Source organism: Staurois parvus, unplaced genomic scaffold (genome assembly GCF_062004578.1).
Source record: "Staurois parvus isolate SC_StPar_1 unplaced genomic scaffold, SC_StPar_1.0 ptg000086l, whole genome shotgun sequence".
Classification (NCBI taxonomy): domain Eukaryota; kingdom Metazoa; phylum Chordata; class Amphibia; order Anura; family Ranidae; genus Staurois; species Staurois parvus.
The window spans coordinates 13525121-13551583 of NW_028317882.1; the positions used below are offsets into that span (position 1 = coordinate 13525121).

A 26463-nucleotide genomic window follows, 5' to 3' on the forward strand; every position below is an offset into this window, starting at 1 on the left:
CATTACCAATATTCATATTCAAGGTTACCTGACTTTTGCCTAAAAATCATATAAGTGAACTAATAAAATAAATAAATGGATATAGAAAATGAACTAATGTAACAAAATAAATGAATAAACTGACAAATAAATATAGAATCATGTGCGGCTGAAGTGAAGGGCATTGGCAAGCTATCTGTGCAGACATTTTTTATATAGTAGTTATGTATTATGTATTGAATGCACCAATCAGTTGTAGCATTAAGATTACTGACAGGTAAAGTTAATAACAATGATTATTTGGTTACAATGCCTTCTGAAAGTGGGTGGCATATATTAGACAGCAAGTGAACAAGTTGTATCTGAAGTTGATGCGTTGAAAGCAGAAAAAAATGGGTGTAAAGATTTGAGCGACTTTGACGAGGATCAAATTTTAATGGATAAGATCATCTCCAAAACGGAGAAGGAAGTTCCTGGTTCAAGAAAGGTGAACCAGCAGCAGAGTCAAAGGTGACCAAGTCTCATTATTGCACATGAGAAGTGAAGACTGGCCCGTGTAGTCAGATCCAATTGAGGAGGTCAAATTGCTGAAAAAGGTAATGTAGGTTCCAATAAAAAGGTGTCAGAGCACACAATGCATTTCAGTTTGTTGCATATGGGTCTACGTAGCCGCAGACCAGTCAGGATGTTGACCTATGTCCACAGCCAAAAGCTCCTGCAATGGGCATGTGAGCACTGGACCACAAATCAGAGGAAAATGTGGGCCTGGTCTGATTAATCTAATTTTTTGTTCTAACGTCATGTGGATGGCCAGGTGCATGTGAGTTTCTTACCAGGGGAAGAGATGGCACCAGGATGCAGTATGGGAAGAAGGCAAGCCGGCGGAGGCAGTGTGATGCTTTGGGCAATATTCTGCTGGGAAACCTTTGATCCTTCTATTTATGTGGATGTTACTTGACATGCACCACCTACCTAAATGTCGTTGCTGACCAAGTACAACCCTTCAAGGAAATGGTATAACCTGATGGCAGTGGCCACTTCAAGCATGGTAATGTGCCCTGCCACACTGCAAAAATGGTTCAAGAATGGTTTGAGGTACACAACAACCAGTTTGAGTTGTTGGCTTGGCCTGTAGATTCTCCAGATCTCAATCCAATCAAGCGTCTGTGAGATGTGTTGGAAAGACAAGTGCAGATCATGGAGGTCCCGGCTCGGATTGATAGGATCTGCTATTGACGGCTTGGTGCTAGATGCCACAGCATACTTTCAGAGGTCTATTGGCATGCATGGCGCGACAAGTCAGGGCTGTTTTGGTGGCAATAGGGGGACCTTCTCAATACTAGATAAGGTCATAATGTTATGACTGATCGTGTATGAAAAACACAGGCATAGTAGTGATATAAAATCCCTTTTGTAACCAGGACAGAGTGAGAGCATGAAGTCAAAGTAAATGTTTTAAAACAGAAATGATACAATAAAAGTGCAAATCAAGATCAAGATCCTTAGTTATGTGCCAAAACCAAAAAGTTACATAGATTAAAAAAAAGGATGTTTATCTTACAGCATTTATATGTTATATTTTTCTGTAATAAAACATATCAAATAAAAAAGCCAGGACAGTCAGAAAACCCACCAAATACATTTTTATGGAAAGTAGACAACCCAATGATCATTTCCTGCCACATTTGTTTACAGAAATTCCAGAAAATTGCTGTTTTTAAGGTGGTTGAAACATGGAGCTTGGTAATGCTGCGCTTGATACATTAAATATACAGGTGATACACATTCAACCAGGTCATTCCAGATGGAGATAAAAGGGTTAATGTAGAGATGTTCAGAATAAGGGAGGTGAAGGTATTACAATACAGGTCATTGTAGGCACAGGATGTAGCTAAGATATAAAAAGGAGGGGGAGCAATGGGTTGTAAATTACTCCACAACTTTGATTATCTGCTGCACTGATTTAGCTCCTCCTTTTTCCCCTTCCTCCATTATAGTAGGAATGGGTGGGCTCTCCAATGTAAACAATGCACATTTACATTTGTGATCACCAATCACAGTGACCACAAGGCATAGAACCACTCCTATGGGCTCTGTATCATCAAATGGCTCAGTTTCCAGCTGTTAATGGGCACTCCAGCCATCTGTGGGGGGTTTCTGCAGTGCTGTTTAGAAATGGCACTGCAGAAATAAGTGCCCACTACTTTACGAATCACAAAGGAACAGCAGTAGATAAAAAGTTAAGGAACCAGACAAGTTTTTGTGTACAAATCTGTTTCAGCTGAACCAAGTAACTCTGGTAATAAGATTTCTTTTTTAGTGTTTTATTCATTTCTGCATGTTAAACACACGGTAAATGTATGTAGGAACATCATAAAACTAATATAAAGCTTTATGCAAAAATATAATTCTAAACTTCATTACAAATTTTTTTGATTTATTGTTTACATTGCTGCTAATGAAACAAAATATAGTAAATATGATATAATGCATTCACATATTACACATATATAATGATCTAAACGTCAGACACATATAGGAGGGAAGAAGAAAAAGAATGCATTCTTTTAAGATTATCTGGTTAAAGCTTATAATGTAAATATTTAGATTCTTTCCTATAAAATAGCAAGGAAATAGTTATCTTACTCCTTTAATGGGGATACATGATTGATCATCATTCCACAAAGCTGATACCCAGCTTGGTAATTTGCCACGAATCATAGAGCAACTGGATAATTTTTACAGTCCATTTGTGTTCTTTTCTTGTGTTGGTTTATATACAAAGGTAATTATGATTTATGTTAACTAATCCTAGTACATGTTCTTATCCCCAGCAGAGATGACTAAGTAGGTAGTATGTGTAAAATATTATGCAATCATTTTTTTTTTATCTGAAAAAAAAATGTTATATTTGTTGACTAGATCATTTTGCCATAAGAAAACACAACTATACAAGATAGAGGCAAAAAAGGAACCTTTTTTAAACTCAGCTCCAGTTAATAAAAGTAAGTCTGGAATGTTAATAAATCTTGTTGTAGGATTCAAACATTTTATCTTTTAATGTTTGAAACTGTAACCATTGGCACAATGATCACCAAACAGGATTCATGTGAGATAATTGCTGTATTATTCTCTATTGAGCCTTGATTCCCGTACAGACAGTTCAGAAACATAGGGGCTGATTTCTTAGAGGCAAATAGATGTTGCAAGGGAAGGTGCACATTGTAAGGGGAATTTCCCCAGAGCTTAGTGAATGAGGTGAAATTTCACTTTGTAAAGCATGCCCAATAATGTGCAAGAGGAAAAAAATTGCAGTTTTGCTTGTGCTTGATTGGATGATAGATTTCATAGGATCTTCACCTCATTGACTAACTCTGGTTAAAATTCCCTTGCAAAGTGCCACTCCCCTTGCAAAGTGAAAAGTCTATTTTCCTTTAGTATATCAATCACCTAGTTTTTAAATAGGTGGCTGTCTGACACTGGTTTTCCAAGGGTGGAAATGGCAGAGGAAACCTAACCAAGGTCATCATATCATTATATAGTTGGAAAGGAACAATAAAGAAAGTTCATTGTGAGGAAACTTTAGAACAAAAATTCTGAGCAAAGGTTCCTGGGTGTAGGTCAGATTTGTAGATTGGACAAGTGTTCTTGAAAGGTTGAAACTTTTAAAAGGTTGTTGAACAGTTTGGTCAAAGCACAAAGATTCTGTATCAGTAACAGCAGTAGTTGTGCATTTGGAAGCATTGATTTCAAACTCTGAAGCCAAAAATACTACTGCAAAGACATTTTCTTAGAAAGTCTTCGAAAGTTTTTTGGTTGCATATTTCCTCATTGCACATAGCAGAATGCTTTGGCCAAGGCTGTTTATTGTCTGCCAGGTCATTTACATGTATACTGTGCAGTAACAGTTTGCTAACATGGGCTTCTGTGATTCACAGCACCTGAAGGGCATACAAGCCTAACCAGATACCCTCAAGAAAGTATGATTCCATTGCAAGATGTTGACAGGTTAGAACCCTTTGCATTTCTGGCAATGATCCTGTGTTTGGATGTAGAATGTTTTATACTTGTAAGATGCTTCCAGGCTATGACACTTGGGTATGAACTACTGGCAACTATTTTGTGTTTGGTAGGAGTGTGGTTTATAACTGTAGTAGGCTGGCAGGGTACACCACTCAGGTATGCTTTATTGGTAATGTTCATGTGTTTGGTAGGAGAGTGGTGTATGCTGCCAGGTTTTAACACTCATGTAAACCTTACTGCCAATCATTCTGTTCTTGGTAGAAAAGAGGAAACCCCTGCACCCAGAGAAAAAGCTAAAACTTTGCAACAGAATCTGTGTTCAGTGAGTGAAACAGAATCACTTGGCATTGGATGTTCATACAAATGTGTCACCACTAGCCAATTTTAGAAATGGGAAGCTCAGATTACTGGTTGGCTAATAAGTCAAGGCCAGGACCAGCAGGACAGATTCAGTGCTTGATACCAAAAATGTCATGCTAAGCATCCCGTGGTCCTAGTTAGGATTTAGATTAAGGTTGATAAAATGCAGATATGTGATTGGGATAAACCAGGAGCAATACACTAAGCATGGTCAAGACAAAAAGCCAATTTAGACATAGATAAACTTAACCATACATAGGATCATATACAGTATGTGCGATACCTGCTGTCAGTTTCTACAGTTTTTTCACATTGGTGCCTGTTTTGTAAGGTTCCTGGTCACTTTGGTAAAGTCTTGAATCAGCTTCCAGGTTTTATTGTCAAAGCAAAATTGAACAAGCTGCAGTTAGAAGCTGATTGGCTACCATGCACAACTGCACCAGAATCTGAGTGCATCAGCTTTAGTAAATCTACCCCATAATATCTGATTGTTTGGAAGATTGAAATGATAATCACAGATGTGATACTGCAAGGACTATAAAAAAACATTTTAGTGTTGGAAACTATTGAGATTGAGTAACACATAGCAGGTGGTGTTCTTGTAAAAATGTGTGGTTTGACAGCTGATGTGATTTTGACTCTGTATCAAGAAATTAAAACTCAAGGATGGTTGTAATTTTGGAGCAAGAAGAATCTATTCCATTAACCAATTCCACTGGTAATTTCAATACCTACCCTGAAAGAAATAATTCTGCAGACTTAACTAAAGAATTCACCATGTCAGAATGTAATATTCTGGAACGTGTGGTCTGTTTAATATCATTTGTGGAGATATTATTGTATCATGCCATTACATTAAATTGTTTTTGCTAGCTATCTTTTACATTTTGTTATCCACTGGTCATACCCTTTACGCTCTGGATTCTTGTATTGTGGGCGGTAGCTTGCAGTCATGTAAAGCTGCCAAACCACTATATGATCTGATTGTATAATCTTCTTTAGGCTCCATTCAAATCTAAGCATTTTGTAAAAACACACATAAGTGTAAACCTGCCAAACCACTATATGATCTGATTGTATAATCTTCTTTAGGGTCCATTCAAATCTAAGCATTTTGTAAAAACACACATAAGTGTGTTTTTGCGCGTGTTCATGAAACGTGCAAAAAATGTACGCAACACTTGCAGTACCATAAATTGTTAATGTCATCCCAAATGCTGCCAGCAGACGCGCATTTTCATGCATGTCAAAATGCAGATTAAATACATCAAAATGCGCAGTAAAAAAGCACAAAGCTATATGCCCAAAAATGGTGCAAGAGCTTTTTTGGCACACTTTCATTTGAATAGGCTTCACTATGCATGGAGCACAAAAAAAATTTCACGCGTCCCAGAGTGTGTTTCCATTTTGGTAATGTCTCAGTTTTGCCCATCATACCCTTTCAACATTTATTGTACATCACTTTTTTTATTTCCTTGGTTTTATAATTTCTATTCCTTTGGTTTTATACTTTTTATGCCCTTGGTTTTATTCAGAATAAATAGCAAAATAATTAACAAACAAGGTATTTTCATTTATTTTTTTCCTAACGCATTGTTTGCTTAATTTGCACATCAGCTGCACAGGAGATGAGCAGAGACTTGTAACAAGTTTCATGCACAAAGGCGCTTAGTCATTATTCTATAACTAAGCGTCTGTGTGCGTGAAACATGTTAGAAGTCTCTGCTCATCTCCTGTACAATTGATTTTATGGAATCAATAAAAGAGGTTGCTTTGGAATATGTCGGTGTGCCACTATCCATTTTCCTGTAACAATGACAAGCTGTGCAAGCACCTGATTGCGGCAGGCAAGCGTGGACTGACCTGGAGCAACATCATGGTTTATTGACAAATTAGCACAATGGTGACTTTTTCACAGGTTTGCGACCGCTAAAAATACTTATGTGAGCATTTGATTTGATTACTTGAAAATGTGTTTCAGATAATCTGACATTATTGTAGCAACCTAGGAATTTATTTTGGCAGGGAATATTTTTTTATCTTTAGGAGATGTTATGTACTATCTATCTATCTATCTATCTATCTATCTATCTATCTATCTATCTATCTGTCTATCTATCGTAAATTTATTTTTGCATTTTTTGTTTTTCTATTTCATGTGTCTGGATTTGGTCAGTGGAGACCTTATCTAAATCCTCCATCCACCCATCTAATTTTGATCTATTGCTGCTTGCAATTAGCCAGTGGTGAATTGCTGCTGTAGGTAGAGGCTGGACAGAGCTGCAAATGCATATGCCTGAACCTTCATACTGACAACACATTGTGGAAGCTCTAATGGAGGCGATTGTTTTAGCTCATGACCTGAGTGCTGCACCGACAGATGTTCTAACACTTTCCTATTCTATTTAAAACTTAAAAAAAGGTTCTGCTTATAAATAATTTTCAAATGTACATGGCAATCTGTCATATTCAAGCATTGCTTACATTTATCTCTTGTAGTCCCATCATTAGCACAAGCATGTTAAAAAAAAAACTTTATAAAATAGTACATTTTTTGTGGTTTCACAAACCGCATCAATGCCCAGAATCCCCACAGAAGTAGAAGTATGATATGTCAGCATTACAATGCTAGGTATATTGGAACTATAATAGGTATGCCTAGTAGTACTGCATTATCACAGCAGTGGCCAGTAACATGCCGCCAACAGTTGTAAGTGCTAAGTACTATTAAAAATGCCAATAACACCTGCTAAAACAATGTGCAGGTATTTCAATATTAAACTTATTACACACAACGTCTGATAACATGACAGCAGCTGTAGTGATCAATTATTTGTCAGCTATAGTAATATTTTATTAAGTAAGTTAGTTTATATTTTGCAATGAGACATCAGAAATATATGGTAAACAATTTTAATGTGTCATTGTTTTCCTTCACTAGTGCTTTATCCTACTGAGTAGGATTGAGTGTGTGTTTGTGCTAGACAACCAGCTTAATTTTGGTGGGCTTACATGCTGGCTGCAACTTCTTTATTGTGTTAAACATACTAATAAAGTATATCTTTTCTTTAAAATACACCTGTGCCCAGACTATGGATTACTTACATATTCTCAAAGAGCCTCAAACCTTTAGCTGCTATCACTGTAACTATTACAGTGGCAGCAGCATCAGCATGTAAACAAACTCCTGGCCTCTACAGCAGCTAGGAGTTTGTTTACATGTTTCCCCTGACTTGATTTGGACAGCTTGATCACTTCTGCATGTTGGGAAAGATGCCCCACTCACTGACTGCACCATGTGTCCTGAGCTCACCTGTCCTGTAAAGACCTCCATGGTGGCTATTATTATGGAGAGCAGCTGGAGAGCAGAAAATATCTCTTCACTGCTCTCTGCTGATCCTGGAAGTGCTCAACTCTGAGTTCTTCTGTGTTCATAGCTGTAAAACCCCTGACACTCTAGGGAACAAGCTGATGGAGCACAAAAAATGCCTAATTTAATTACTTGAACCCACAGTTACCTGATGCCATTGACCCAATCCTTGGATCTCCTTCTGTTTTATTCCTGTGGGGTCCTTCTTTTGGTGTCTGCATCCCTTTGTGGACGCTTCCGTATTGGTTGTCCAGCAGAGGGGTCCTCTCAGTACCCAGAAGATCACTGATATCATCTCAACAGGGCAGGGAAGCAGTGTTTTGGGCTGATTTGCAGAGCTGGATGAGCAGGCCCAAGTGGCAGTGGCAAGGGACCTGGACAGGGGACTTAGGTGAGTATACCTTGCTTATCCAGGTACATACAGTGAAAGGTATGGCAGGATTGGTTAGGGATATGTGGGAGGGAGGTTAGGGAGGTGAGTCATATTTAGTCCAGAGTGGGGCTTTAACATTAAAATGCATCTAAAACCAAAATTTATTTTTCAATTTTGAATAGAGTAGGGAATGGTTTTAGCCCTTGTAGAGTTTTTTTTCATCTTCTTCCTGTCTGTACACTTTTGGGGAGGTTTCCCTACACTTCCTGTTCTGGAGACACTAAAGAAAATTAGAAAGAACCACTCCACAGTGAGTGAGAATCCCCTCTTTGACAGTCACTGGAAAAGATTCCCCATTTGAAGACTTCCCCTTACCTCCTGTTTTGGTGACAGCTGTAAATTTCTGAAGTATCCACTTTCTCTCTGGGTGACAAAAATCATTGGTCATCAGGTCAAATAAAGAGAGTGAATTTCCCCAGGCACAGACAAAAATAAAAATCTAACATGGGCTTGAACACATACCCTATCCAAAAGTAAGAATGCTTTTTTGCTTGTTTTCAAAAATTTCTTCTATGAAGTATTGTGTTCATTAGGACGTGCAACTTGACAATGGATTTTTAGACAAGCTTCCACTTTTCCACCCAGTGGTCTCTTGTGATTAATATTTGATCATTGACTTTTTTTGCTTTAGACAGAGATGTCATCCTGGGTGAATAGGATAGGGTAGTATAGGGTAACAGTGCAAGTCACAAATAAAATGAAGTATAATGAGAATAGCTTATTAAGGAGGGAATTGTAATGTAACATATCTTATATATGCAACATCCAAACATTTATTTGCCTCCCCACCAAATGCATAGATGGTTTTCCATGTGCACCAGTTGATAGTGTTTCTCAGTAAAGGAACAAAAAGCAATGAGTTCTGTGTTGCCAGATACCTGCCTTCCTCTACCCTGGTCCATGGAGATTACAATATAAGGAGAGCTGACATATTGTTAATATATTCTAGAAATGTAAAAGGTCAACAGACCTCTGATAACAAGAGGAAATCTCTGATCTCTGCTAATGGCTGCAATATGTTAGGATCCCAACATTTTTACAAAGGAGCTCCATGAACTATTTACTGTTAGTAAACAGTGACTGTGAGCACCAGCACAGCATCTATTACTGCTTGGAGTCACCGAGAAAAGGGAGCCGTCAGCAAACTGCAGGCAGTGGCAGCTTTATTCACCCACATGCGGTCGTCTCTCCTTCATCTGTGCCTGAGCAGCGGAGTAAATACTTCTCTGTCTCTCTCTATTAGTTGGCCATTTCCTACCATATTTCTCTTGGCTCCTCTGAAACCTATGGAAATGCAGAGGGAGAGATGACCAGTAAACAGAAAGTAGGAAAGATTTGCAGGCCCGTTGAGTGCATGCTTGTGTTTGGTGACTTGGAGAGAAGGGCAATTTCTTGGTAAATCCAACTGGTGAACTTACTTTGTTTTTTTTTCCCTTGTGCAAGCAGCAGTCTTAGCCTAGTGTCAGGCTGTAAGTTCCCTGTGGAGGCTGACCTATTTGCCGCCTGAACTTTGGGCTGTAATCTTACACACTCTGAGTTGCTGGAAAAGGTTAAAAGTGCCAGTTAGCAAAATATTTAGCATTCTTTTATGCTGTCTTGCTTTCATACTATAGTACTAGGTTATGATTGTTTCTTTTCAACATTAAACTCAGACAGGAGAGCAGATAGACTTACGACCTGACACTAGTCATACATTAGTCGAAAAAATCGTTCAGACACATATCCGAAAAACAAACACATGGTCGTGAGAGCAAATGATATTGCCATTATGTTATGACTGATTTTCTAACAATAAATTGTTCAATGGACATAAATGAATCAGTTTTTCTTTGTTTTGTCACATTTACCCAGTACAAACTGTTTGATTTTTAACAGGTAAGAAACACATTAACCTTTCAATTCATCGTCCTTTCTGCAGAAGTTTTCCAAACTTTTCCTTTAAATTCTTGGCTCAAAAACGTCACTGCTGATTTTCGATTTGTGGCCATTAACTGAACAATAAAACTAACCAACTATGCAAATGACAGATTAGCGAATTACTTTTCATCAAGTGCAAGGGTCTCCAAACGTTTAAAACAAAGGGCCAGTTGACTGTCTCTCAGATTTTAAGGGGGCCGGACTGTGGCCAGTGGGAGTAGAAACTGTTCTGACATCAGTGGGAGTAAATAGCGCATCTTTGGTACTAGGGAGAGGAATAGTGCCTCATTGTTGGTGTCAGTGAGAGGAATAATGACCCATCATGGGCATCAGTGGGAGGAATAATGCCGCATCATTGGTTTCAGTGGGAGGAATAGTACCACATGTCCCATCGTTGGTGTCAGTGCAAGGAATAGTGCCCCATCAGTGGTGTCAGTTGAAGGAATAGTGCCCCATCAGTGGTATCAGTGCAAGGAATAGTGCTCCATCAGTGGAAAGAATAGTGCCCCATCTTTAGTTTCAGTGGTAGAAATAGTGCCCCACTGTTGATGTCAGTGGCAGCAATTATGCCCCATTGGGGGGGATGGAATAGTGTCTCATATCAGTGGGAGGAAGAATGTCCCAAGGGACAGATAAAGGCAAGCAAAGGGCCACATCCGGCACCTGGGCCACAGTTTGGAGAGCACTAATCTAGTGAATGGGTAATATAAGCCTGCTTTTCTGCTCTGACAGGGGAGAATGCCAGTAAATGATGAAAAACCCTGAGAGGCAAGGCAGTATTATGCTAAGATTTTTCTTAAAACAAGCAGAATTTCAAAAGGAACATAACATCACACTATTGAAGAATAAAGTGACTGTGCAGGAATCCTAGATGTCGCATTTACAAAATATCAGTCTGAGCAGACTGAGCTCCTGCCGAACTAAAACGCTAAAAAGCGACCAGCCTTGAAAGTAACAAGTGCAACATTTTTACTTGTTGCTCATTCTGCTGTAAAGCAGTGCAGCCATTCCTGATACATTTGATGATTTACTTCAGCCTTAGACAGTCTATTTCACAGGCATATACTCCACTTCTCCTGGTACTGCGTCTTAATTGTCAGGTCATGCTGAGCCACTAGGCATTGTACTGTTCAGATGTCAGAGATCTTTTTTATGTGCTCTGATGCTATATATGGGTCTGGCTAAAAATCCCCATCACCTCTTCTCTATTCTCTATAGTTCTTCTGCTGTATATTTTTAAATTTGCAGATTGTTAGGAATATGCAATATAAATTGAAAGCTCCTGGCAGAAATATTATTCTATTAATAATTAATTTATTTATCACCTTTCTTCAATATCTTGGTGTTATGCAATGCTGACATCCAGCCATAGATTATTCCACATAGCAAGGGTATATTCTACATCTGTATCATAAGACTAATGGATGCTATGCTTGCTCTTTCCATGGCCACTGGTTTCAAAAGATTTGCACTTCTGACATGCCCACTAACGCCATTAACATCTAGCAGCTCTATTTGATGGACCAGCATGGTTTAGATTGGCCACATATTTGCTTACAATTCTGCTACCATTCATGCTCATTCGCTACTAAAAATTCCCATTGTACGATGGGAATTATAGTTCCTTTGAGCATTGCTGCAGATAGAGTTGAACCGACGTAGCCTCTTGCTAGATATCTCCTCTGGGTGCTCAGTTGTAGCAGCGCTTCATGATTTGAAGCTACGATGTCACAGAACTAAAAAGGTAGTTTTTCTATAACCTTTAAAATGGTTCTAAAGACAGAAGATTTTACACTTTATACTTACCTCATCCCCATCTTGATCTAGCAATGTGCAAGAGAGCCGCGACTCTGCCGGTTCTCTCTCTCCTCATTGACTCACACAGCAGTGGGAGCCATTTGGCTCCTGCTGCTGTCATTCAAAGCCAGTGAGCCAATGAGGAGAGAGTGGGGTCAAGCTGTGCTCTGTGTGCGAATGGACAATGGCCTGGGAGCGAGCCTGCTAAAGTGCCAACATAGCAAGGTTTAAATTAAAACCTTTAGAATCACTTTAAATTGGGTAATACAAATATTTTGAATGCTTATAATATAAACTCACTGATCACTTTATAAGGTACACCTGTTCAATTGCTTGAAACCACAAATTGCTAATCAGCCAATCACATGGCAGCAGCTCAATGCATTTGGACATCTAGAAGTGGTGAAGATGACTTGCTGAAATTCAAACCAAGCATCTGAAAGGAGAACAAAGGGGATTTAAGTGACTTTGAACGTGGCATGGTTCTCGGTGACAGACAGGCTGGTCTGAGCATTTCAAAAACTGCTGATCTACTGGGATTTTCACGAACAACCATCTCTAGGGTTTACAGAAAATGGTCCGCAAAAGAGAAGAAATCCAGTGAGCAGCAGTTGTGTGGATGAAAATGCCTTGTTGATGTCAGAACTTAGAGGAGAATGGGCAGAATGGTTTGAGATGATAGAAAAGTAACAGTAACTCCAATAACCAGTCTTTATGAAGAATACTAGAGATGAGCGAATTATTCAAAAATTCGATTCCGCTGATTCGCCGAATTCGCGGAATAAATTCGATTCGAGGCGAATATATTCGCTGCGAATTTAACGTGTAAAAAGGGTGTTTCTAGGCTTCAGAGAGCCTTTATATTAGTGCAGAACACTGTACCTTTAATTTAAATACAGGCTTCAGAGAGCCTTTATATTAGTGCAGAACACTGTACCTTTAATTTTAACAGCCTATGTTAAAAATAATAACATGTTTGGGGCATGATTCATGGCGGATTTAGTCAGTTGTGTCAGGAACTGGTGGTTTGAAATCCAGACTAATCCACGCCTGATTCATTTTCACAAACGTGAGTCTCTCCACACTTTGGGTGGACAGTCGTGTCCTCCGCGGAGTTACAATACCTCCTGCCGCACTAAACACGCGCTCCGATGCCACGCTACTGGCCGGGCATGACAGCCTTTCAAGGGCAAATTCAGCTAGTTGGGGCCAAAGGTCAAGTTTCGTTGCCCAGTAGTCAAGGGGATTGTCTACCTCGGTTGGCAGGGTGCTGTCCAAGTAGGCCCGAGCCTGTTGTTTGAGGTCCTGCTCCAGGTCCACCTGATGCTGCTGCGGCTGGTTAGTAGTTTCCTCACTGCGCTGGTGAAGAAAGCTCATCATCGACTGCAGACTGTGGCAGCCGCTGCTGGTGGAGCTGCCACTGCTCCTACCACCCCACCCCTCCCCTGCTGCCATGGCAGCGGAACGCGAGCGCACAGGGCCCACAGTGTCTGAGGATGGACGTTGGCGCAGAAAGGCAGAGACCAACTGACTACATAGGTGGTTTTTATAGTACGTTATTTTGGCCTCCCTCTCAGCAGTGTGAAAAAGGCCACCATTTTTGAACGGTAGCGAGGGTCCAACAAGGTGGACAGCCAAAAGTCATCCCTCTGTCTGATGGTTATTATTCGGCTGTCGCTACGCAAGCAACCGAGCATGCTATGGGCCATTTGTGCCAAGGAATGCGAGGGACTCCCTGCCTCCATCTCCACAGCATACTGCCACGGTGCGTCTGGGTCCTCTGTCTCCTCCTCCTCCTCCTCTACCAGATGCTCCTGCTCCTCCACTCCTGTCCGCTGAGATGAAAAACCACCCATTTCACTCAATAATTCCTGAGCACCAATGTCCTCCTCTACCTCCTCCTCTTCTTCCTGTCCTGCCCCCACAGGGGTCATGTGGCGTTGAGATCTGTGCGCCACGTCTACCGCACCCTGACCAGCCATTGTTAACAGCATTTGTTCCAGGACGTGCAACAGAGGAATGACGTCGTTCATCCCATAGTTCTGCCGACTCACGAATAGCGTGGTCTCCTCAAAGGGCCTGAGCAAGCGGCAGGTGTCACGCATGAGCTGCCAATGGCTGACATCTAAGTTACACAGGGGAGTACCTTTATCCGCTTGTAACATCAGGAAATCGGTGATGGCCTTTCGCTGTTCGTAAAGGCGGTCTAACATATGTAGGGTTGAATTCCACCTTGTTGCAATGTCGCAGATCAGGCGATGCTGTGGAATTCCGTTCTGCCGCTGCAGCTCAAGGAGGGTGTGCTTTGCGGTGTAGGAATGGCTGAACTGCATGCAAAGTTTATGTTACATTTTAAGGATGTCTTGCAGTGGGATGGTGGATTTTAGGAACCGCTTGACAACCAGATTGAACACGTGAGCCATGCATGGCGCATGGCACAACCTTCCTTGACGCAGAGCAGACACCATGTTCTTTCCGTTGTCGGTCAACATGGTTCCGATTTTGAGTTTGCGCGGAGACAGCCATCTGTCGATTTCTCTGTTCATTACACTCAGAAGTTCCTCCCCTGTGTGACTACGTTCGCCAAGGCATACCAGGTGCAGCACAGCGTGACACCGTTGCGCCCTGCACATGTGATATGCCGGTCGGGTAATGGGACTTGGCACGGGGGTGGCGGCTGAGGACATGGCGGAAGAAGAGGTGGTAGAGGCGGACATCTTTGCTGGACCAAGGACGTGCAAACGTGGAGGCAAAAGCGGCGTGACCTGTCCAAGTTGCTGGTGCGGCTGTGCCGGCACCACGTTCACCCAGTGGGCCGTAAATGACATGTACTGTCCCTGACCGTAGTTACAGCTCCACACGTCGGCGCTGCCGTGCACTTTGGCAGAGACCGACATGCTCAAAGACTGTCCCACCATCTCTTCTACATGTGAATGCAGGGCTGGAACTGCCTTTTTGGCGAAGAAATGCCGGCTTGGCACTCTCCACCGCGGCTCGGCTCAAGCCATCATTTCTCGGAAAGGTGCTGAGTCCACCACTTGGAAAGGGAGGGACTGCAGCACCAGCAACTTGGACAGGAGGACGTTCAGCTTCTGCACCGTCGGGTGCGTGCTCGCAAACTGTTGTCTCTTGGAAACGGATTCCAAGAAAGACTGCTGACGGAATCCGTGAAGAGGAGTAGCAGGAGAAGGAGCATCTGAACGAGCGGAAGATGCCAACGAGCGACAACTCCTCTCAGCAGAGGTGTTGGAGCCTTGACTGGCTGATAGAGGGCGATTGACGTCGGGTGACGGAGCAAGTAATGGAGCGGGTGATGGAGCGGGGGCTGGGGCAGTCAGAACCGCCGTATCTTTATCATGGTTTTCCCAGGCCACCGAATGGCGACGCTGCATATGCTGACGCAACGCTGTAGTCCCAACATGGGCCCCCTGGCCACGCTTGACTTTCTGGCCACATAGTCGACATACGGCTACGTTTACTTCCTCGGGCAGCTTGATGAAAAATTGCCACACCGCCGAGTAGGAAACTTTGCCCCCGCTACTCCTCACTGGCTGACTGCTACTTCCTCCGTGCACACCGGCACCACTACTGGCCGTGGTGGTAGGCTGCAGTGGAGCTGGTGCTCTACTCCGTGGCCGTTTGCCTCCACTGACACTGCTGCGACCCTGCTGCCTCCTGGGCAACCCACCGACTGTTTTGCTCGCTGGCAAGCTGGCACCCTCTTCTCCTGATGATGCTGAAGCAATAGCCTGATGACGACGAGGCTGCCAAGTGCGATCAGCCTCATCATCATCAATTAGGGTCTCCGCGTCACTACTAGCCCCCTCGGCTGCGTGTGGGTCAGGAGACAGACCTGTCTCTAGACCGGCTACCGAGCCACTCTCCTCGCCAGTACTTCTTCGCCTGGCTGCTGAAGAGGCGGATGTCTCCCCCCGTTCCTGACCGCCCTCTGTTAGCTCTTCCTCACTGTACAGTGGGGCTGAGCCCACAGCATGCGATACTTCGCTTGGTGAGGGAACACCAAAGGACAGGGGCAGGTAGAGGACACGTGATTTCAGTGGGCTTGCTCCCGGGCCATGCCAACTAACGGTTGTGTCTGACGTACCCACCGACCGTTGGCTGTAGGTGTCAGAGGTGACCTGGGAAGAGGAAGACGACCGAGTCAACCAATCGATGACGGCAGGGTTGTCGGTGGAGACACGACCGCTGGATGACACCGGGAGCACTGGCCTCTGGCTGCGACTAGTGCTGCCTCGACCCCTTCCTCTGCTGCCACGTCTGCTCGCTCCTGAAACATTGCCTCCTCTGCCACTCCTCTGCGTGTTGTCTGACATACTCTTTAATTCAATAGTGGTTGTGAAGCAGAAAGTAACGATTCTGTGTCCCTGAGTAACAATTCTGTGTCCCCGAGTAACGATTCTGTGTCCTTGAGTAACAATTCTGTGTCCCCGAGTAACGATTCTGTGTCCCTGAGTAACGATTCTGTGTCCCTGAGTAACGATTCTGTGTCCCTCAGTAACGATTCTGTGTCCCTGAGTAACGATTCTGTGTCCCTCAGTAACGATTCTGTGTCCCTGAGTAACAATTCTGTGTTCCTGAGTAACAATTCTGTGTCCCTGAGTAACAATTCTGTGTCCCTGAGTAACGATTCTGTGTCCCTGAGTAACGATTCTGTGTCCCTCAGTAACGATTCTGTGTCCCTGAGTAACAATTCTGTGTCCCTGAGTAACGATTCTGTGTCCCTGAGTAACGATTCTGTGTCCCTGAGTAACGATTCTGTGTCCCTGAGTAACAATTCTGTGTCCCTGAGTAACGATTCTGTGTCCCTGAGTAACAATTTTGTGTCCCTGAGTAACAATTCTGTGTCTGTCCCTGAGTAACGATTCTGTGTCCCTGAGTAACAATTCTGTGTCCCTGAGTAACGATTCTGTGTCCCTGAGTAACGATTCTGTGTCCCTGAGTAACGTTTCTGTGGCCCTAAAGTCTCTGTGGCCCTAACTCTGTCCCTAATACACAGAGGTCTGTCTCTCTTGAATGACCGGAGGCTAATGGAGAATTCTAAGATGGCCGCAATTTATAGCTCCACCATTACACAGTGCTGGCTGGCTGGCTGCTGATTGGCTAATGCGATCACATGTCATGAATGAATGCATTATGGGTCAGCGGCCTTGTCTGCGTGCCTTCCCAGAGATCCCCGCTCCGTCGCCACACATGTCGCCGCCATTTTTGGGAAAATTCGATTCGTGCATCCGAAGTTTGCTAATTTTCGGATTCGGCGCGAATCGAATTTTTCCTGATCTTCGAAACGAATTCCACTTCGCCATGTTTGATTCGCTCATCTCTAAAGAATACCATCTCTGAATGCACAGCACATCGAACCTTGAAGCAGATGGACTACAGCAGCAGAAGACAACACCGAATGCCACTCCTGTCAGCTAGAAACAGGAAATGGAGGCTACAATTTCGCACAGACTCATCAAAATTGGACAATAGAAGATTGGAAAAACTTTGGTCTGATGAGTCTCGATTTCAGCTGCGATATTCAGATGGTAGGGTCAGAATTTGGCGTAAACAACATGGAAGCATGGATCCATCCATCAACGGTTGAAGGATGTGCAGCCGACAAATCCAATATGAAGAATTAGGGCAGTTCTGAAGGCAAAAGGAGGTTTTCTGAAGGCAAAAGAAGGTTTAACCTGTTACCAGCAAGGTGTACCTAATAAAGTGGCCAGTGAGTGTATATATATAATGGAACTTTTTCTTTTAAATTTACTGGGTTAAAAAGTGTTTATTTAAACAATCTGAATCAGTTGTAAGAGCTGGTTATGTAATTTCATTACAGCCTAGTGACAGGTGTCAGATGAGGCCAGTGGTAATCCTGCCCCGGAGCAGGCTACAGCCTCTTTTTGTATCATTCTGCACAATACAGTCTGCCTTCAAATGCTCCACTGTGTGTTACAGAAGCTTCAGTGGACTGCAGATATTAACACTACTCAGAATTGTTTGACACTCTGAACCAAGGTTGAAGATGAAACTATTAACAGCCACAGGGAGATAGATAGTGTAGCGCTATGGCACTGTTTACCTTGATGTACTGCAAAAAAGGACTGAATGCTGTAAGCCCTGCTTAATTGCCTTTTGCTAAACTACTGAATCCCTCCAACTTTTCTCATCTCCACAACATAGGGAATATTTATTCCATAGTCCAGTCTTTTTGTTTTTTTTTTTGCAGTTATTGAACAGATATGACAAAATTGTATTAGTGGTATATTTACTAAACCAAAAAAGAGCAAATAAGAAAAATTCATTCACAGGGTTTACGGAACTGCCCTGCTCACCAGCAGATCTTTCTTTTGTGTTAGCGCAGGCAAGCTCCATTTTTTCCTATGGAGAGGCCATTTATTATGTGTCCCAGTTGTGGACATTCTCTCTGTAGGAATACATTGAGGTTTCCCCCATATGCACAGAAGCATATGCTGCGCAGCTCAGAGAGTGTGTAACAACAGCTGTGTGGCTCCCAATGGACTGCATCAGGAGGACCTGACATTTGGGGAAGGTTACTAAAAGTACAGTTATTTTCTATCTGTGGAAAACAGGTGTGGCAGATTAAATATGAGGTTTAAAATAACTTTTTCTATGAAGTGCTGGAAAATCATAGAGGTGTAGAAATATATGAATAAATATAGAGATATATCTCTACTGCTACTATGGAGGTATAAAAGTAGCCAGGTAGTGAAGATAACTGTCAGAATAAAGATAACCCTATTCAGCAGGCAGGCCGTGTCCCTTGAGTCAGTTTAAATGTTCCATTTTCATGCTTGACTGGAGAGTAAATGTAATGGGTACATACATACCAAAACCCATACTACTGCCATATTTGGTCAGACTGAGGCAATCAGGTTTTTTTTATTTTTATTGTTATATTTTTGCAGTTCATAGAATGAGCACATTTTGCCCGTACAAACCAAGTCCTAAAAATACATCTTGATACATGATGATCATTTTCCCATTTGATGGGGAAACAAATGTTGCAACGTTAGCATCTGGCATGAGATGTTCTTCAATGTAGACTTATTCTTTTAAAGCTAAATCCCAGGAATAAAAAAATACTCTTGCATTGATGCCCCCCACACTGTAAGGGTGAAATGCTTGTCAAGTTTAAGGGTTGAGGAAAAACCTTTAAAATTTGTTTCTCACCCCCCTGGCCACCAGCACTCTTTTCTCCTCTCTGGTGCTCTAGGTTGTAGGTGGACCCTCACATACAATGCAGGACCTATAGACCAATTCATCTTCAGCCTTGGTTCTGAGTGTCAAATAATGCAAAGTAGTGTTAAAGTGTTACTAAACCCACAACAGTAAAATTAGTCTGTATATGTAGTAAAGCATGCTTGATATGCTCACTGTGGATCCTAAGGGGTTAATCATCTGCATTGTATAACAATGCTGTTTGATCCTGACTTCTGCGCAGCCATTTTTTGCACCTTTTGCACAAAGTCACTTTACGTTATAGCGCTGCATATTGGTTTTATGGTTTATTTGAGGATTAAGGGGTCCATCTTTTTATGCTAGCAGCTCATTTGTGGATTGTGCGCTCACCTATTTTATCTATTTTTATTTAGCCTTTGTAGGTTGTGTGTATTTGGGGGGGGGGGGGTTGTTTGTATACAAAAAAGGTATTTTTTTCTAGCACCTAGAGTTGAGCTTGAAATATAACACAAGCCAAAATCTTTTTCATAGTTTTTGTGCATAAGGGCTTGAACCTCTATGCATTTTTTATTGATTTACTGAAAGCAAATAGGCTGTTAACTTTGCAAGGACATATGAGCTTAGTGAATACGGTGAGGGTACGCTTAGCAAAGAACATCCAATCACATGCAAGGATAAAATAAACAGCATTATTGCTTGCATATTGTTGGATGATGGAAATCAGCAGAGCTTCACCTCATTCACTAAGCTGGGGAAAATTCCCTTACTAAGTATAACTTGCCTTGCAAAGTGAACAGCCTATTTTCCTTTAGTAAATGACCCTCAGTGTCTCTGTTTGTACGATTTTCCCTTACCTCCTTGGTGACATAACAGGACATAAAGAAATCTTTTGATGAAGATGTTTAGTAATACAAATCTGACAGAGCTTTTAACCTTCCTCAACTCTATTCAAAGCTAAAATAATGCCTAGCCTTGATTTATATTGTAAGGTGGTGCTCATGTCGAGGGTGCAGTAACTTGTCAGTTTTCATCTTGTCGTAGCCAGATTGATATGAGTCCATTCAGTACATTTTTGTTTGCTGACTATGTCTAGTGGTGTAAAAACTAAATTACTCTGGCTATTCAATGGCATCATCATGTCATCCATGAAACATATGACTTGCTCTGTAGATCTGTCAAGTATAGAAAATCATATATGTTTTTTCTTTGTCACTAGTTGGCATTACTAATATGTCTGTAAGTAGCAATCACTAAAGAAAACCTATAGCTACACATGGGTACAAAACAACATCTGTACACGAAATCAGGGGCGGACTGACAACTCATGGGGCCCCCGGGCAATAGGGGATCATGGGGCCCCTGTGTCCTTGCCCAAACTCAAAAAAGCCTATGAAAAAGGTACCAGGGGTGTCTCATGGAGCCCCCTACTGACCCTGGGCCCACGGGCAGTGCCCGAGTTTCCAAATGGTCAGTCCGCCCCTGCACGAAAGGTAGGTGCAGTATAGTGCCAATAAATTCTGCTAGTTTTGCTTTACTCCTCTCTGTTGTGTCCATGGGACCCAACACATTTCTTCACCTAGCAATCACTTTCTGCTTCTGGGGCATAGGCATACCACCATCCCGTATTCCATGGTTCAATGCTATGTGGCTGAGCAACCTATCAACAATCATAAGCTTTTTCCATGGGTGTCATGTGGCTATACCTATTGTGGGGTTAGCTCAGGTGGGGGATCACCTTCCCTGGGAAAAAGGTAGACCGCACAGCAGGCTTTCTTAAAATCTCACTGGTTGTCAGCTTTATTTACAGGTTTGCAAAAATGTCAAAACAAACAAAACAGTAAAATAAACCCTTGCAATCCAGGCACTAACTAAACATGAAACTTTCCTCTCTCAGAGGTGAAGGGCTTCTCCCTGTCACCCAAAAACAAAACAAACGCAAACCTTTTCTTGTAGGTATAGTGGACACACAGCTCTCTCAGAATAGCTCTCTGAGTCCCAGGCCACGAGCCACTCCTTGCTCCAGCCCTGCCCTTTTTATATCACCTGTTGGTGGTCATTAGTGGAGCCCAAACTCTGGTCCGGACCCACCTGCTTAACTGTGGCCCCGAAAACCCGGAGTGGACTCCACCTAAACTGTCAGGTATGAGCATATGCGAGGTGACACATAGCGTCCCTCTATCACCTCGCCGTTCATCCTGTCACACTATATAAATTGATAAAGTCAGTAGTTTTATATGCAGTTTGTAGGCACAGTGAAGGAACAGACAAAAACTAGTCATATGTACAGACACCTGGTATTTTTCACCGATGTAGTTTTCTTGTCATGTGTGTAGCCACAAATTTACATTGAAAGGAACATGTCTGGAGAGAATCAGTGAAGGCTGACATTAATGATCTCCTTCCAAAAGTGCTAGTTTAGTGGCTGCTTCTGGCTTCATTAGTTGAGTCAAGCATTCAGAAAGTGAAGTCAGGACTCCAGACCTGCATTCTTGTGTCTTATAAGTGACTTCGAAAGTATTAAGACCATATGTCATTATGCCAGCCAGGCAGCTAGTATTCAAATCGATCTTCAGCCTAAAAAACATTTCTCCTCTCCAACCCTTCTCCTCTTTCCTACACAAATCTCTCTCTTTTTTTTGTTTATCTTTTTTTTTTATTGAAAAGATTTTTTTCCTTCCCCCCTTGCTCGTCATGCGCCCAGGTGAATGATGTGCATCGTGCTTCCTGTGCCTGCTTGGGATATGCACATCACTTATCTCAGGAGACATAGTCTTTTATTTATAAAAGGAGAAGGGGGCGTGCCTAGTGGCACATCATCAGGAGACCCGCCAGCTGATCCTGGAAGAGACGGCTGCCTCCTGATGACGTCCCACAAGAACATAATGCTGCAGGACCTGAGCAGTTGCAACAGAGAAGAGGAACTCAGCAGGACAGCACTAGATCCGCTGGCTGGGTGAGTATCTGAATTGTGCATAACCCACAACCCGGTAAGCTGGGCATAAAAAAGAATGGAAGGGAAGGTATTGTTCCTTTCTGAGAAGGAGGTAAAAAAATTACAGCATATTTTCATAATGGCTTTCCTTTAAAGGAAAGAATAAAGTGCTGCACTGTGAGAACAACAAAGGCTTCCATTGCTGGCTTGTTCTAAAAATACTAGCTACTTGAATGTCATACTGATCCCATTACTTCAGTACTTTATGAATTACCGCTGTGTAACAAAAATGCAGATCAGAAGTTCTGACTTCATTTGCTAAATACATATCGTATACGCCAGAGACAAGAAATTAGTATTTTCAGATGGAGGTCCGCACTGGCCTACATTTTTCAGTGTCCAGTGCCCTTATTATAAGCTTAGATAAGTACACAGTAGATAATCTTTCATTTATAGTCTTTTAGGTAATATAATACATTTTTAAGGCTTCGAGCTTGAGAAGCATTTAGAAAAGTCCTAACATTTTTTCCTACTTGTAGAGGGATATTACACTTTGTTCTTGGCATCATAAGACCAGGAATGACAATATACAAGGCCTGCAACTAACTGAGCATTCGTTTGCGATGCTGCTTTCTTTTAAGTCTTGACATTTGCTGTGATAACACATGAGCAAAATGAAACCATTTATTAACATTTCTTCTGTTTTTCTTCTAAGTTAACAAAATTGGAAAATGTCATTGGGGCCAATTCACTAAGAGATAAAACCGCATACATTTTTGCCTTAAAATAAGTCATGCAGAATTTATCTCAAAAGTAGTCAATTCACTAAAAACATGCCTTATTTAACAAATGAGGTAAATATTTATGTTTTGCAATAATCACTTAAATTTTAAGGATTTTTTCATTTATGTTTTATCTCAATTGTTTTTTTCAACAAAAATAGTGACTGACTATACCATGAAATAAATAACGAATGTTTTTAAAATGATTTGGATTTAAAGATTTATCTAATTTTTTTGCTCTATTTGCTTCACGTATTTACTAAATTTGTAGTATTCACTGCAAATTCAATCATTTACTATAATAAATTCAATTTATTATCACATGCAATAATGTTTATGGATCCTCACTGTTAAAAGCCATTGATTAGAGTGTTTCAGTTTTTAATTCCTTTGTATATACACTGCTCAAAAAAATTAAAGGAACACTTTGAAAACACATCAGATCTCAATGGGAAAAAATATCATGCTGGATATCTATACTGATATGGACTGGTTAATGTGTTAGGAACATAAGAATGCCCCATCATTTGATGGAAATGCAAATTATCAACCTACAGAGGGCTGAATTCAAAGTCACCCCGGATATCAAAGTGAAAAAATGATGTAGCAGACTAGTTCATTTTGCTGAAATTTCATTGCAGCAACTCAAAATGGTACTCAGTAGTTCGTATGGCCCCCTTGTGCTTGTATACATGCCTGACAACATTGGGACATGCTCCTAATGAGACGACGGATGGTGTCCTGGCGTATTTCCTCCCAGAACTGGACCAGGGCATTACTGAGCTCCTAGACATTCTGAGGTGCAACCTGTCGGCATTGGATGGGCCATAACATGATATCCCAGAGGTGTTCTATTGGATTTAGGTCAGGTGAGCGTGGGGGCCATTCAGTGGTATCAACTTCTCCTCCAGGAACTGCCTGCATACTCTCACCACATGAGGCCGGGCATTGTCGTACACCTGGAGAAATCTAGGACCCACTGCAACAGCGTAGGGTCTGATAATAGATCCAAAGATTTCATCCCGATACCGAATCGCAGTCAGGGTGCCATTGTCTAGCCTGTAGAGTTTGTGTGTCCCTCCATGGATATGTCTCCCCAGATCATCACTGACCCCCCACCAAAACGGTCATGCTGAACATATTACAGACAGCATAACGTTCTCCATGGCTTCTCCAGACCCTTTCACATCTGTCACATGTGCTCAGGGTGAACCTGCTCGCATCTACGAAAAGCAAAGGGCGCCAGTGGCAGATCTGCCAATTCTGGTGTTCAATGGCAAATGCCAATCGAGCTCTATGGTGCCGTGAACACAGGGCCCACTAGAGGACGTCGGGCCCTCAGGCCACCCTCATGAAGTCTGTTTCTGATTGTTTGGTCAGAGACATTCACACCAGTGGCCTGCTGGAGCTCATTTTGTAGGGTTCTGGCAGTGCTCATCCTGTTCCTCCTTGCACAAAGGAGCAGATATCAGTCCTGCTGATGGGTTAAGGACCTTCTACGGCCCTGTCCAGCTCTCCTAGAGTAACTGACTGTCTCTTGGAATCTCCTCCATGCTCTTGAGACTGTGCTGGGAAACACAGCAAACCTCTTGGCAATGGGACGTATTGATGTGCCATCCTAGAGGAGTTGGACTTCCTGTGCAACCTCTGTAGGGTCCAGGTATCGCCTCATGCTACCAGTAGTGACACTGACCCTAGCAAAAAACAAAACTAGTGAAAAACAGTCAGAAAAGATGAGTAAAGAAAAAAATGTCAGTGGCCTCCACCTGTAAAACCATTTCTGTTTCGGAGGTGGTCTCATTGTTGCCCATCTAGTGCACCTGTTGTTAATTTAATTAACACCAAAGCAGCTGAAACTGATTAAAAACCCTCTCTGCTATTTAACTGACCAGATCAATATCCAAGGAGTTTAATTGACTTGATGCTATACTCTGATTAAAAAGTGTTCCTTTAATTTTTTGGAGCAGTGTATTATTAGTATGTGTGTGTATGTATGTATATATATATATATATATATATATATATATAATACAGGGGATTACAGCACAGTGAGCATAACTTATTCCATCAGAAAATACAGCAACTTCAGAAATCCATGCCTTTTTTAATTACTAAAGTGGGGTACACACTAAGAGAAAATCCGTTTGAGGAACAATTGTTTTATTTTTGTATAGTGTGTACACAGCTTTCAACATCCGATTCAGACTTTCCAAATTAAAATTTCTGAAGGGACAAACTCCAAACGTTAACAGAACTAACAATTTTCATAAATTTTCGTCAATATATACTGTTTTCGTAGGAAAAAAATTGGATACAAAAGACTGCGTGTGATCAGAAACAATAAACAGCAATAATCTAGGCTACAATGTTTCTACATCAAGCAGAAAAAAACCTTTGTCATTCGAGAATTTTTGTACAATTAGTATCATCTACAGGTTCGAATTGATGTGAAACATCAAGGAAAACTGGGCGTTTTGCCCGATCTTCTTGTAGTGTGTATCTAGCTTAACTTGCTATGTGCACTGAAAATGGAGATATGGGTGTTCAGTTCGTAAATAGCTTTCATGTTCTCAAAATATATAATACTAAAGCAATGTAGCCATTTATTAACCCTTACATATTCACAGCAAACTCTTGCTTATACAAAGGTGCCATACTGGCCAACTGTGTCAAAGTGATTCCTCTCCTGCCAGTCCCAACTGTATTACTCTATCATAGGGATTTGCCAATTATTATTTGCTAAAATAGCATACTATTGGGAGAGTGGACATATAGAGGGAGATTAACTAAAATGGGGGCACACAGAATCTAGGGCAGTTTTGCATGATAACAAATCAGCTTCCAGATTTTATTTTTTTAAGCTTAATTAAACAAGCTGAAGTTAGAAGCTGATTGGTTATAATGCACAGTGGCACCACATTCTGTGTGCACCTGTTTTAGTAAATCACCCCCATAGTTCCAATATGGTCTATAGCTCTTTTCATCTTCAGCTGTATCTTTTTGGCACTGAACTCACTACATAGTACAGGTTAGTAATTAAAAAGGTTAGGGATGCTTGAAGTTTCTGTATTCTCTGATGCAACAATAAGTTATGCTCATTGTGCTGTAACCCACTCGTATTTTGTTTATTTGGGTGTTTTTTTTTGTAACAAACCTAGTTTGTTTTAGTCTGCTGATGCTGTCCACCCTTCTAGACTTTGTGATTGATTTACTTCATCTGGAGAGTGCAAAAAGTTTGACGCAGTTTTGCATGGTGGATGCTGTCCACCCTTCTAGACTTTGGGATTGATTTACTTAATCTGGAGAGTGCAAAGTTTGGCGCAGTTTTTCATGGTGGATGCTTTCCACCCTTCTAGACTTTGGGATTGATTAAAAATTAATCTGGAGAATGCAAAGTTTGGTGCTGTATTGCATGGTAGCCAATCAGCTTCTAACTTCAGCTTATTCAATTATGCTTTGACAAAACAAACCTAGAGGCTGATAGCTTTCTGTGCAGAACTGCAACAGATTTTGTCCTCTCCAGTTTTAGTAAAGCAACCCCTATGTATATACTTTATATAAATTATATTGCTCTGTTGAAGTGAATACATTCATAAACCTTAAAAGAAAGAAATTAAAAAAAAACTGTTCTACATTTTAAATAATTTAGAACAAAAAGTAAATT

The 26463-nt window shown here is 41.6% G+C and overlaps 1 protein-coding gene across 3 annotated transcripts in view; it reads left to right on the top strand.

The window, feature by feature from the left end:
• The window catches only part of EFNA2 (ephrin A2), a 405842-nt gene that overhangs the window by 194187 nt on the left and 185192 nt on the right, over positions 1-26463 (top strand). For 2 of the 3 annotated variants that reach the window (XM_089670091.1, XM_089670094.1), the window contains exon 2: positions 3918-3987. The exons of the other annotated variant lie outside the window; for it this stretch is intronic. In XM_089670091.1, the coding sequence (XP_089526217.1) occupies positions 3918-3987 (70 nt within the window). The remainder of the gene's footprint in view (positions 1-3917; positions 3988-26463) is intronic. 3 annotated transcript variants of the gene reach the window in all.